The 13838-nt window shown below is 29.5% G+C and overlaps 1 protein-coding gene across 1 annotated transcript; it reads left to right on the top strand.

Annotated features, from left to right (window-relative positions):
* The first annotated feature begins 6880 nt into the window (after positions 1-6880).
* On the top strand, positions 6881-11315 carry HAK5 (high affinity K+ transporter 5). Its single transcript, XM_047317815.2, has 9 exons — positions 6881-7129; positions 7203-7425; positions 8520-8768; positions 8879-8920; positions 9005-9265; positions 9344-9396; positions 9505-9619; positions 9754-10008; positions 10115-11315. Exons 1-9 carry the CDS (start codon positions 6950-6952, stop codon positions 11149-11151), a joined length of 2415 nt encoding a protein of 804 aa, XP_047173771.1. The 5' UTR covers positions 6881-6949; the 3' UTR covers positions 11152-11315.
* Positions 11316-13838: the final 2523 nt, after the last annotated feature.

Genomic DNA, 13838 nt, shown 5'->3' with positions numbered 1-13838 from the left:
AACAATATACATAAAATAACAAAAAAGACAACAAAATAGGTTATGGTTCAAAAGAAAACTTCATAAACAATTTTATACATCATATATTTATTCTACATTCTATAGCTCATATAAAAATATAATTAGTTAACTCTAGATTCAATTATCTATGCACAAATATATTCAATATAAGTGTGCATCCATAATAGTATTTATACTTTGCAGAGTTATAAACGATATTCGCACCTGAGACCAAAGGTTTAGAGGGTATAAACATCCTGTCTTCTCTCCCTCACCTCATTCATCTCTATATGAGTTGAATGATTGTTACTATATTTGGATACATGCTTTCATAATTCCCACATGTCAAAGAACACACTAACAACATCATCATCAATTCCTTGAATTGGTTCTAACCATTCTCAATCACACGTCACGAACTAGTCACCATATTATCAAACATGAATAAACGCCATACATACATAACCATATTATAAACCAACAACTTTTTTTAACATTCACATAATCACACTCATTAAACACATCATAAGAGATATATGAAAAGTTAGTTAAAATTATGATATTTTTGCTCAATCATTAGATTAGATCTACTCGCTTAGCGAAAGCTTATTCGCTTAACCACCATATTTGTTTGCTCAACTAAAGTATTCTCGCTCAACCACCAGATATGTTCGCTCAACCATTAGTATTTGACAGTAGACTCGCTTAGAGACCAAATCTATCCGCTTAGCAAGAAAACCACTAGAACTTACATACTTAAATTCTCTCGAAAGTCACTTAGTGAATATATTCTCGCTCAACAACCGTCACTCAACGAGTTTGCATAATTTTGCATAACTGGATTATGGAGATTTATGACATTCCAGCGCTACAAAACCAGTCTAACACCAACCATAAATGTTCAAAACAACCAATTCACATATCATATGCATTTCAACAATACAATTCATTCCAAATACAAGTTCAATCACTAAATCATAATAGAGTTTCAATCATATTATAGTTAAGGCAATTCAAGCTTCCTAATACAACTCAATAGGTCATATCTCATCAGACAACTCAATTACACAATCCAACTACCATACAAGCATAAATCAAAATTTTCTTAATAGCTAAAATCAAAGTAACTAGCATTCCTTACCTAATAGATGATCAAACAACTCCAAGACCCTAAAGTAGCTCAAAAAACTTACAAAACTTTATATGCTCTTATGAACAATAGAAACACAATCATATATATCATTAGAATCATTATCAACAAAAACTCAAAAAACTCATGCAAGTTAAGTAGGATCTACATGCAACATATACAAGAAAAGACCAAAGAAAATAGATTGAAACTCAACTTACTGAAATAAAGGAACTGATTGGTCTAAATTGAAGAACTTATCGTTAATATCAATCCTAAGGTCTCGAGAAGTAAGATGATTCTAGAGAAGTGATTTATAGAAAAATTATGTGTTTTTAAACAATGAAACTTGTTTATAACAAAATTATTTATATTAATATTAAAATAATTAATTTTCATTATTTTTAAACTATTATCATTTTTAAAATAAATTTTTTTAAGTCTTTATATTAATGAATATCTTATATTTATATATCTTTATACAAAGTTGAAAATAAAACAATATAATAACAAACTGAAGAAATATTAATTACATGAATAACAAAACCTCAAATGATCACGTCCGAGTCAAAAACAATTTTAAATAATGGAATAGGTTTATTTTTGTTCAAACACGCAATTGTTGTCAATAACAATATTTTTGTACTTATGTTTATTCATATTACATCAATTATGATATTTTATTTTTTTATTTCTCTCTTTCTTTGGATCAATGTAGAAGAAAAAAACAGTGAAGAATTAATAAAAGAAGGAATGGGAACATATATGCATGTCTTCTTCTCTTTGTTTCATGCAAGAATAAGAAGTAATGGAAGAAACAAAAGAAATTAGGATATGCAAGATTTTAAATCCTTTCACTTTTTAACATTAAACTTAAAATTAAAAGAAACCTTACTATTCGAAAGAAAATTATTAGTAAATCCCCGTATGTCTATAAAAATATGTGTAATTTATATATTTTTAATTTTTTATTAAAATATAACAAATTATTCCTTTTCTTTTCTTATTTTTAAGTTATTTTCCAAAGCAAACGTATAATTAAATTTTGTTTGGAACTAAGGAAAATTATTGAATAGGACAAAGGAAGGATAAAGTATATGTTTCTCCGCTGTAATATATATAAAAAACAAGGAAAAAAAGACAATATTCATTCTCAATTTAGAGAAGTTGTTGTAATGTGACTGTAAGAATATCGATGTTTATTCTGTAATATATAAACCAAACAACTGCATTTTTTCTTTCTTTATTTACATGTTTCCTTCTAAAACAGAGAAAACATTATTACACAAATTGTTTTAAATTGGATATAGTGTTATTCAAGTAACATCTTAGTTTCAAAATATTTTACAAAGCATAATTAATTAATTTTGGAGAGAGAGTTTTAGAATTTTAAACTAGTATTATTGGTTAGTACTGAAAACTTTTGATGTCGCTATATAAAAAGAGTAGTTGGCGTGATTTTCGTCAAACTCATTTTTTTTATGTGTTGACTTTGGCAAACTATATTACAATAACAGGTTTTAAATTATAATTATTTTTAAAGAAGTTTTTAATACGAATTAGTGCCACCATAAAAGTCTGTGACAAATAAAATAGTACTCTTTAATAACATGTACTTAATTTTATGTTTTGTTAAGTATGAGATAAAGTCGTTTTTTTTTAAAACTAGCAAAACTATTTGTAATTTTTTTTTTCTAATATTACTTTTCTGTTTTTCCTCTTAGACTTGTACATATTCTTCTATCATTTATATTATATACATTTAGTTTTTAAATATTTCATGAAATATTTTAAAACTAAAAATTAAAAAAAATTAGAATATTAATAGACTTTATTGTTTACTACTAATACATAACCTCAACGCTATATAATATTTACATTATTCCGAAAGTTTTTCAAATGATAATATTGTATGAGAAGGGACAGAGCATAATGGGAGGTAGGTAGGATGTTTTGGCAATCAAAATTTTAAAATTTTGTGTATTACAACAACAACTTATGAAGATGAAAGTAGATAGATTTTTATTTTTTTTATAAAGTATGTATTTAATGTTAATGAATAACAAAACGTAAAATTAAATATACTAAAAAATAAAATTAATAAGATTTTTTTACGCTCCATGCTTTTTTACCTACATACTTTGTCTTCCAATTTCTTACACGTTCTCTTTTTGTGTTTGAAGAAAAAAAATTAAATGCAAACTTATTATTACATTTTTATTTCTCATTTGTTCCATTTTTATAAAATATAAAGAGAAACTTATTGATAATTATCCATGAAATAAATACAAGAAGAATTTGAATGTAAATTATTGTATTTCGAACAACTTATAATAAGGTTAAGGAGTCAAAATTTGGAAGAACAAATCTTTTTAAGTCTCATGATTTTACAGAAGCTAAAAACTCAGAATATCAAAATCATAGCTTATAGCTTCATTATAGAACAATTTTGAGTCATTTAATTACCTTTGTAACTTGTTTTAAGTTTGATTCGCAAACAAATTTCTTTAGTTCTGATTACATTTTGATACATTTGTTGGGCAAAAAGTTGGATAATGAGTCCGTCTTGTTTTTGCTGCTTTAAAGTTATTTTACGACCCAATGTATTTAGGCTTTTATTTAGAATTATTAGGTGTTTAACAATATTTATATGTTTTTAAAATACATATGTAAACATCTGGGTTGATCATATATGAAATTAGTTTTCTTATAAAAGAGAATTCTCTTGATTTTTATTATAGAACATTGATTCTTATCAAATATTCAATTATTTACGAAGAATCTTTCTTTATTCCTCAATTGGTTAGATTATGACATTTACCATCTCTGTCTTATTTCATATTCCTCTTATTTATTTTATCTAATATTTTATCTATTTATTGAAAGAATTCAAATTAAAAAGATCCCAATCTTTCCCAGATAGATTGTATCAGTAAATCTCTTGTCCTACATTATAGTCAAATATTACTTTCATAGTGTAATAATTTTTTTTATCTGATAAGCCTTTTGTGTAACATTTTTTTATGAACGTAGAAGGAAAAATTAACTATGATGTGTTTTTTCATAATTGGTTGTTAATTCTGATAATTTATTTATTTTTTAAATCTTGAACTTTGTTGTTAAATAGGTATATTGATGGAGAATAAAATAATAAATTCATTTTTTAAAAGTAATAAAAAAAAGCTACATGTGAAGAAATAACACAAATTCAATTTCGTCAACTATTTTGAAAAATGATACCAATGGTTCAATTGTTCTATCAGCCCTAATAACAAACGAAGAGTTTCACATTAATACTTTCAAACATAAGGTCAAATATGAGAATATATATCCAATAAATCAAAGAAATAAAATTATAAAAGCTTATTTAAAATGGGATATCCATATCAAATACAATTTCAAAACTATATTTTTTTTAAGAAGAAATATCTAAGAAAATTTCAATATTAAATTATGTACTTTTGTTAGTGATAATAATTAAATATATAAATTTAAATATATTATTATGACCTTTGTAAAATTGGTGTTTAAGATCACCCGACTTTGGATGAAAAACCCAAGGTATATATCTCTCTCACTGAATTATGCTTCCTTTGAAGTATCATAAATTAGAGTTTGGTTAATAATTGATAATTGTATTTATGAGTCTAATCTTAAAACTACACTATCCTTCACTCCTAATTATTTATCAATATAAAAATTTGCTTATAACCATTTTTTATTTCATAGAAATTCTAATTTTTGTTTTTGTGCCATTTAATCGGTCACTTTTATCTAGATACGGCAAGTAAATTGGTTCAGACAAGTATTGTTTGAATCCAACCCCATTTTTTTTACGGAGCATCCCTACATTAACTGTGTATGGATAATAGTATCTACTTTTTCAATTGGATATGAACGGGTACAAGTAGGGATGACAATTTTATCCGCAGACACGGATATTCGTGGGTAAAATCAGCGATGGGTAGTAACTATCTGCGGGTAACGGATAGCGGGTATTTTAATATCCGCTTCTAAACAGGTCGGGTACGGGTAGTATACTACCCGTTCCGCGGGTACCCGTTACCCGCAAAAAATTAAAAAATAAATAATTTATATATTTTTTAATTAAATTTAGTTAAAAATAAAATAAAATAATATTTTATTAATTTAAATTTAATTAAAATTAATTTTTAATTTACATTTAATTTAATTTATATTATATATATATATATATATTTATTTTTATTTAAATTTTAGTTTTAAAATGTATTAAATATTTTTTTTAATTTTTTGCGGGTACCCACGGGTTTTAAAATACCCGCGGGTAATTTTTAAACGGGTACCCGGCGGGTAGCGGATTGGATAACGGGTACGATTTTATCCGGCGGGTCGGGTTGCGGGTAGGCACTACCCGTATCCGACCCGTTACCATCCGTAGAGATGAGTATGTATATCTCTGTCTATTTCCGCCCTAATACTTATCTAATACCGTTTAAATCACTAAAATACTCACATTTTATTAGATAACATAAAGAATATATATATATATATATATATATATATATATATATATATTTATCTATTTATTCTTTTAGGTTTTAGTTTTAGAACTTTTTTTTGTTACATATTTTTTCTTTTCTCTTATAATTGTTTGACTTGTTTTATATCTATGAAATTCACTCACATTTTTGAAATAATTTCTCTTTTATCATAATTGTTGTGTGATTATGTTAAAATATTGTATTGTTAATTGTCAAATATATTTTTGGTTTCTTAACTTTCAACCAAAATTGAAATTAGTTCATTTTCAAAACTTTGGCCCAACTTAGTTTCCCAACTTTATAAATATGTGGATTTATGTCTTTTAACCAAATTTTGTTGTTTATTTGACAATTCAAAATGTATTTCATGATAGTATTTGAGTTGCTTACGCTGTTTGATACATTTCACTCCAATGTTATGTGAAAAAAACGTTTAAAATGTCAAATAAACTTAACAAAATTTGGTTAAAATGAGTAAATCTATATATTTCTAAAATTGGGGATTAAATTGGATTAAAGTTTTGAAGAGAGATTAATTCAAATTTTTAGTGGTCAAAAACATATTTAACTATTTTATTAAGCAAATAGTTATTTTTTTGCGTTTAAGAGATATATTATAATTTTTATTAGTGTATAAAAAAGATTTAATTAAAATTTAGAGAAATAAATTTAAAACATATTTAAAATATTTTTAAACTTGAATATTTATTTATTTTTTAATTGTTTAGAAGTATTTTTTATTTTATCAACTCTGTACGTTGTCATCCTACTTTTTCTCCCAACATGATGTCCATAACGTAATTATTGAATTATTATACCATTAAATACGCTAATTGAATAGCTTAACGTTATACTGATAATTTATTAGCATTAAAGTCATTCTGTGATGTAGACATATTGGAAATTAACTAAAAAAAGACACATTATTCTACAGTGGTGACGCATGCAGAAAAATTCAAGTAAAGCAAGCAATAATTGAATGAATAAATGCGAAACTTGGGAGTAAATAATTGATAATTTTAGAAATAAAAGTAAACCAGGAAGTGTTTTCATACACCTAATAACAACAACCATAAAAGTCAACTGAAGAGCTCGTGAGGGATGCGTAGTTTAAAAATTAAACAAAAAAGGAGTGCAATTATTGATGATAAAATATGATATCATGACTAAGTAGGAGGGTATCGAGATCTGACTTGTATGCCTATAAAAGCTAATGCAAATGAACATAAATTGAATATCTCTAACTCTAACTGCAGAGAAGAAGAAGAAAAAGAAGATAAGTGTGTGGAGAACGAAGATGTCTGGAGCAGAAGGAGAAGATGGAAGAAAGAGCACGGAGGAAACTGGTGTAACAGCAGAGACAGAGAAGAACCTTAAGCTGAAAGAGCGAAAAGTATCATGGGCAAAACTAAGACGCATAGATTCTCTGAATTTAGAGGCGGGAAGAGTTTCTATGACTACACACAATCCTCACAAGGTATAAATCTTATATACACATCTCAGTTTATAATTTATGAATACATATACTCATTTATTTACTATTTGAACAGATGGGATGGAGAATTACTCTCAGCTTAGCATTTCAAAGCATAGGAGTTGTATATGGTGATATTGGGACATCACCTCTTTATGTATATGCCAGCACCTTCAGCGATGGAATCAAACATAATGATGATATTTTGGGTGTTTTGTCTCTTATCATCTACACCATCCTTCTCATACCTATGATCAAATACGTCTTCATCGTACTGTGGGCTAACGACAATGGCAACGGTACCATTCTTTTTCTAAACATATATACCACCGTCTCAGTTTTTACGTACTTCTTTCTTTCTCTTCAAATCTTCTTTCACATTCTTCTATCACTTCCTGTTACATTCCTTCTTTATTCTTTATTTCATTATATTTCAATATTACACTAAACAAATATTAAGTGAAAACGAAATGAAAGAGAGTGGTCCAATTTTGAACTCAAACAGACCCAGATCGGTATGCTTTGGTTTTGGTGTCAAATTTGTCTTTTTCTCAGACTTGGATCGGTTATCGACTCTAACAAAAGACTTTATCTTATTGTTTTTTCTTGGACAGAGTTATTTGTTTTTTTATTTTTTCTTCGTTGGACATTTTTAGAAAAAAAAAATTTAAAATATCCAATTTTTACTAAACTATATTATTTTTAGAAAATAAAAAATAAGTAAATAAATAAATATATATAAATAGATATAAACAACTAAATCAAGAATTATAAATATATATTTATTTTTTCTACTTAGTAATTATAAAAGAAAATAATTTCGTGCGTATATATATATATATATATACACGTCATATGTTTATGTGTCGTATGTTTGTGAGTTTGTTTACGTATGCGCTTGTAAATGCATACATATGTGCATATGTATTTTTCTTTTTAAATTAGAAAAATAATAAAAATAGTGATCTGGATATATTTAAGATTGGTAAAGAAAAAGAAATCATGACAAGTGCACTATATATGTCATAAAAAACGACGTAATAATAGTTAAAATGAAAGTTATTTGAACAGGCTTATCATTATAGTTACCTTTTATTTAATCTATAAGCAAGCTTTTACATCAAATTTAAACTATTTATGCTTTCTTTGTTTGGAAAGTGGTGGCAGGACAGATATTTATATTACATTTTTTCTTCTTTTTATGCAGCATGAAAGTGAGTAGTGTGTCTGTGCATTTGTACATCGTTCTGTTTTTTATATTAGACAAACAATAGAAAATAAATATCAAATATATTGTGTGAGATAAAATTAACATAATAAGTGTGCTTGATATGTTTATTCAATATGAAATCACGATAGTAAGTTATTTATTATGTGATTTTTAATTTCACAGGTGGAGCCTTTGCACTGTATTCATTAATATGTAGGCACATAAAAATGAGTTTGATTCCAAATGAACAACCAGAGGACAGGGAGCTTTCTAATTACAATCTAGAAACCCCATCGAGTCAGATGAAACGGGCTCACAAACTAAAACAGAAACTCGAGGGCAGTAATGTTGCACGAGTTGTGCTTGTGCTTCTTGCAATAATGGGAACTTCCATGGTTATAGGAGACGGCATTCTTACTCCATCAATATCAGGTTCCTCAATTTTTTTTCTTATATTTCTAAGTTTTTCTAATCAATGTGAGAATATATTTACCAAGCAATTAAGCTCCTCTCATACTCTTATATTGCTTAATGTTGTGCAGTACTTTCAGCTGTAAGTGGGATCAGTAAATCATTAGGTCAAGGTGTGTGTCATCAACGTCTTACCATGTCTCCTTTTCAATGCAATTTCTTTCAAATGTGCTTAATGTTGTTTCTATTTTTTTCAGATGCTGTTGTGGGAATCACAATAGCAATTTTGATAGTCCTATTCTCTGTTCAACGTTTTGGTACTGATAAAGTGGGATTCTCATTTGCTCCAATTATTTTGGTGTGGTTTTTGTTCATCGCTGGAATTGGTTTTTACAACTTATTCAAATATGACATTGGAGTATTACGTGCCTTTTATCCAAAATATATATATGATTACTTCAAACGTAATGGAAAGAATGGATGGTTATCACTTGGTGGAGTTTTTTTATGCATAACAGGTGACTAACATCTCTTCTTAATTATTCCCGATTAAATTATTCAACCTTTTATTTTAACTTACGTATATGTCATTTTAGGATCTGAGGCTATGTTTGCTGACTTGGGTCACTTTAATGTACGAGCCATTCAGGTAAGTAAATACTTTTATTATTAAGGTTAATTTCTTCACAAAAGGTGTTTCAAGCTACAATTGATTAAAGTTGAACTTAAATTGATGATGCAATATAATGTGTTGTAGATAAGCTTTTCTTTCATTACATGTCCATCAATCGTGATTGCATACATTGGGCAAGCAGCATATTTGAGGAAGTTTCCTGACAATGTAGCCAATACTTTCTATGATAGCATTCCAGGTAAGTAATTTTATTTTAACCATCTAGACATAATGCATTTAACAAGTTGGAAGTAGTCCTTTTAAGTAACACATTTAATAAATTAATTTCTCCTTTTATGTGTGAATTAATCAAGAATTAAAAATAACATGTAGGTCCCTTATATTGGCCAACTTTTGTTGTGGCTGTTGCTGCTGCCATTATAGCTAGCCAAGCAATGATTACGGGAGCATTCTCCATTATATCCCAAGCCCTAAGTCTAGGTTGTTTTCCAAGAGTTAGGGTGGTGTACACTTCCATCAAACATCATGGTCAGGTGTATATTCCAGAAATCAACTACATGTTCATGATTGCATGTATTGTGGTGTGTGCTGCCTTCAAGACCACAGAAAAGATTAGTCATGCATATGGTAAGTGATTATTATTATTGATGCTTGTTTTTCTTATATATCTTATGTTAGGAAAGGATGTAGGAGAAAAGAGTCATACATAAAATGTTTGCTTGGATATATGCAGGGATTGCGGTTATTGGTGATATGATGATTTCAACAATCCTGGTTTCGCTAATAATGCTTGTTATATGGAAAAAGAGTCTATGGCATGTGATATTGTTCTTCTTTGGATTCGGTTTCATGGAATTAGTTTATTTAACATCTCAACTGACCAAGTTCACAGGAGGAGGGTATTTTCCAATTGTATCAGCTATGTTCTTGACGTCGATTATGGGAATTTGGCACTATGTGCACAAAGAAAGATACATGTTTGAGTTAAAAAACAAGGTATCAAGTGCATATCTGAATGAAGTGGCGAACAACCCAGATGTAAGGCGAGTGCCAGGAATTGGATTTTTGTATTCTGAGTTGGTGCAAGGCATTCCTCCTATATTCCCACACCTTATAGCTAACATTCCATCTGTCCACTCAATTCTCGTGTTTGTGTCTATTAAAGCAATTCCCGTGAGTAGTGTTGCATCGGAGGAGAGGTTCTTGTTTCGGCAAGTGGAGCCAAGAGAGTACAGAGTTTTTCGTTGTGTTGTGAGGCATGGTTACAATGATATTCTTGAAGATCCTGCAAAGTTTGAGTCAGAATTGATACAAAATCTAAAGGCATTCATTCAGGAGGAGAACTACCATATGGTGGAAGTGGAGGGAATTGAAAATGCAATCGAACAAGCAACGGTGGTTGAAAGCAGTGATAAGAGGGAAGCACATCGTTCCTCTAGTAGAATAATCCCCAACCAACCAGCATCAGCCTCATCCGACTCCATTCGATCATTGGGGGGGAGTGACACCAAGTCATATGCTAACTTCCTTGCCCCACCCATCCATAGAGCTGAAGATGAACTCAAATTCATAGAAAAAGCATCAGAGAAAGGCGTGGTGTACATGCTGGCAGAAGCAGAGGTTGTGGCTCACCCAAATTCCTCCATCATCAATAAGATCATTGTGAATTATGTGTACAGTTTTTTCCGAAAGAACTTTAGACAAGGTCAGAGTTCCATGGCAATCCCACGCAATAGACTTCTCAAGATTGGAATGACATACGAAATATGACATATCTCTTCCACCCATCCCTAAGCACAATAAATATAAACTTCCCTTTAATTTTGATGTTACCAAAGCATGTTACTTTACAATTACCTATAATCAACAAAAGAACCATTTGATGTCCACCTTTTAAGTCTTCAAATATTTTAATGTCTATTCAATTTGAACACCACAACACTAATATTCACAAAAGAATATTTATAATAGATATGATAAAAAGGCATGTAATGTAATATAATCCTCCTCAACCATTTGTTACTAAACTATATTGTCTCTAGAGAATAAAAAAAACAAATATATATAAATAAATATCAACAACTAAATCAAGAATTTATCTTTTCAACTTAGTAATTACAAAAGAAAATAATTTTGTTCGTGCGTGCATACGTGTACGTACATTCGTGTATGCATATGTCCATATGTATGTGCGTTCATAAGTCTGTTTGTTCGTGTGTGTGAGTTTGTGCATGCATATGTTTGTCCGTGTATGTATGCTTGTGTCTATGCTTTTTTTTTAAATTAGGAAAAAATATGAAATAATGACGTGTATATTTAGATTAATGAAAAAATAGAATAAAATGATGACTTATTACAACAACCGGGTGTAGTGTATATGTTATAAAAAAAAATGATGTAATAACACTTTTGTAATAAAAGTGAAAGTTATTAGGAAGGGCATATCATACTAATTACCTATTTATGTCAGTTTATAATTTTAAAATAAAACAAAAAATATTTGAATTTATTATGAGAGTTGTAATGCGCTTGTCTTGTAACTAAATCTTGACAATTTAGTACATTGATTACTATTTCTACATGCTTTGTGTGTTTTTTCTTTAAATTAGGAAATAATATGAAATAATGACATATATATTTAAATTAGCGAAAAAAAAGACAATAATGATGACCAAAATCAGAAATCTCAATTGTCAGTTTCCAATTCACAAAAAATCAGAAACCCCATCTCTCTCCCAACATTTCGGCAACCATCAATCCATCTTTGTCTTCTTCTTCACCTCAAACACCCACAATTAGAAAAAAACTCATTTAAAGAGGAGGAAGAAGGTTGAACAATAATTGAGAAAAAGGGTTGGCGGTAATGTTGGTGGATCTCCTTGCCAACGACGCGTCTTGGAAAAGATGCAACAATGCCGACGCTAACGGCGAGACAAGGAAAGTGCAGTCGTGAGTGAAGGTGGTGTTGTCTTGGCCTCACACAAAGAAGATGGAGGTTGATGATAACACTCTAGATTTTCATATTTTTCTTTGCTAAAAATCTTTTCTGAGAGTTCTTTAGTCTTTAATTGTTTAGAAATAGGTTAATTTTATATTTTTCTTTTAAATCTTTAAGATTGTAAAATTGTACTTAAAAAGATATTTTTAGGAGTATTTTTGGTATTTGTTAATAATTAGAAAACTTATATTTTTTTTAGAAAATCTTTGATAAAAAATCTTTCTTTTTAATTGTTAGATTTCCTTCTTTTTTTCTTTAATTTGATGATTGATTTTTTTTCTTGAATTATAGATTGGGTCATATATAATTGGGCCATATATTTTTTTTTATATTTTTTTATTAAATTTAATTAAAAGTAAAATAAAATTATATTTTATTAAGTTAAATTAAATTTTAATTTATATTTAATTTAATTTATATTATATATATTTTTTGTAAATTTATTTAAATTCTATTTTAAAAATGTATAAAATATTGTTTTTTGCGGGTATCTACTAGTTTTAAAATATCCGCAGATATTTTCTAAATGGGTAGCAAGTCGGGTAGCGGGTACATATTTATCTGGTGGGTCAGGTTGCAGGTAGGCACTATCCGTGCCCGACCCGACCCGTTCTCATCCCTAATCCCAACTGGTCCCCAAAAAAGTCTGGAGTTCCACATATCCTTGGTATTGACCCGCTCCCCCGCATAGCCAACTATCAGTTCATTGTAGGGTACGATCAGATCTTGTGATAGATCCATATGCTAAAAGGTCTTCTAGTATAGGATATTGACTCAAACATGCACTTTATACTTGCAAAATTTTCTATTGAATTGGTGGGCAGGGAGTTGAGCCATTTCATTGCTTCTTCTTCCAAGGACAAGGAGAATGCACAACACCATATGGCGTCATTACCCGTATGAAACACCATTCAATTAGTGAACATTTTAATATGGTCCTCCGGGTCTGTGGAACCGTCATACATCTTGAACTGGGGTGGGGGGGGACGAACTGCGCGGATATGTGAACCTTAATGATAGTTGGGACAGACGGTAACATCGTATGCTTTATTTTTATGGGAGGATGTTCCTTGCTTACAATAATGCTTTCCTTTGGATGCTTTATTTTTATGGGAGGATGTTCCTTGCTTACAATAATGCTTTCCTTTGGGACGGTCTTCGTTGCATTCTCTCTGACCTTTGTGTTAGTGGCCTGAACAGTGTCGGTAGTGAACAATCTTGCTTTGTTCATTCCGCCTGATCGGTCTTATCCCCCTCCTTAACCAGAGTGTTCTCCTTAACGGCCCTCGTCGCGTTCTCAGCTTTGAGGGCTGTCACCTCTCCCTCGTAGCATTGTTGCATTTCCTCCATCATTTGATGCAACATTCTGATCATTTTTGTTGGGCCTTCTGAGTTCATATTTCTCGTGGTCACCATTGGGTCTTTTCAAGTTACTCAGCCCATAGTGGGTGCCAAAATG

The sequence above is a fragment of the Vigna umbellata genome, chromosome 2 (genome assembly GCF_029865625.1).
Source record: "Vigna umbellata cultivar VRB3 chromosome 2, Vumbellata_1.0, whole genome shotgun sequence".
NCBI lineage: Eukaryota > Viridiplantae > Streptophyta > Magnoliopsida > Fabales > Fabaceae > Vigna > Vigna umbellata.
Note: the sequence above shows the minus strand (reverse complement) of the source record. Positions and strands in the feature narration are given on the sequence as shown.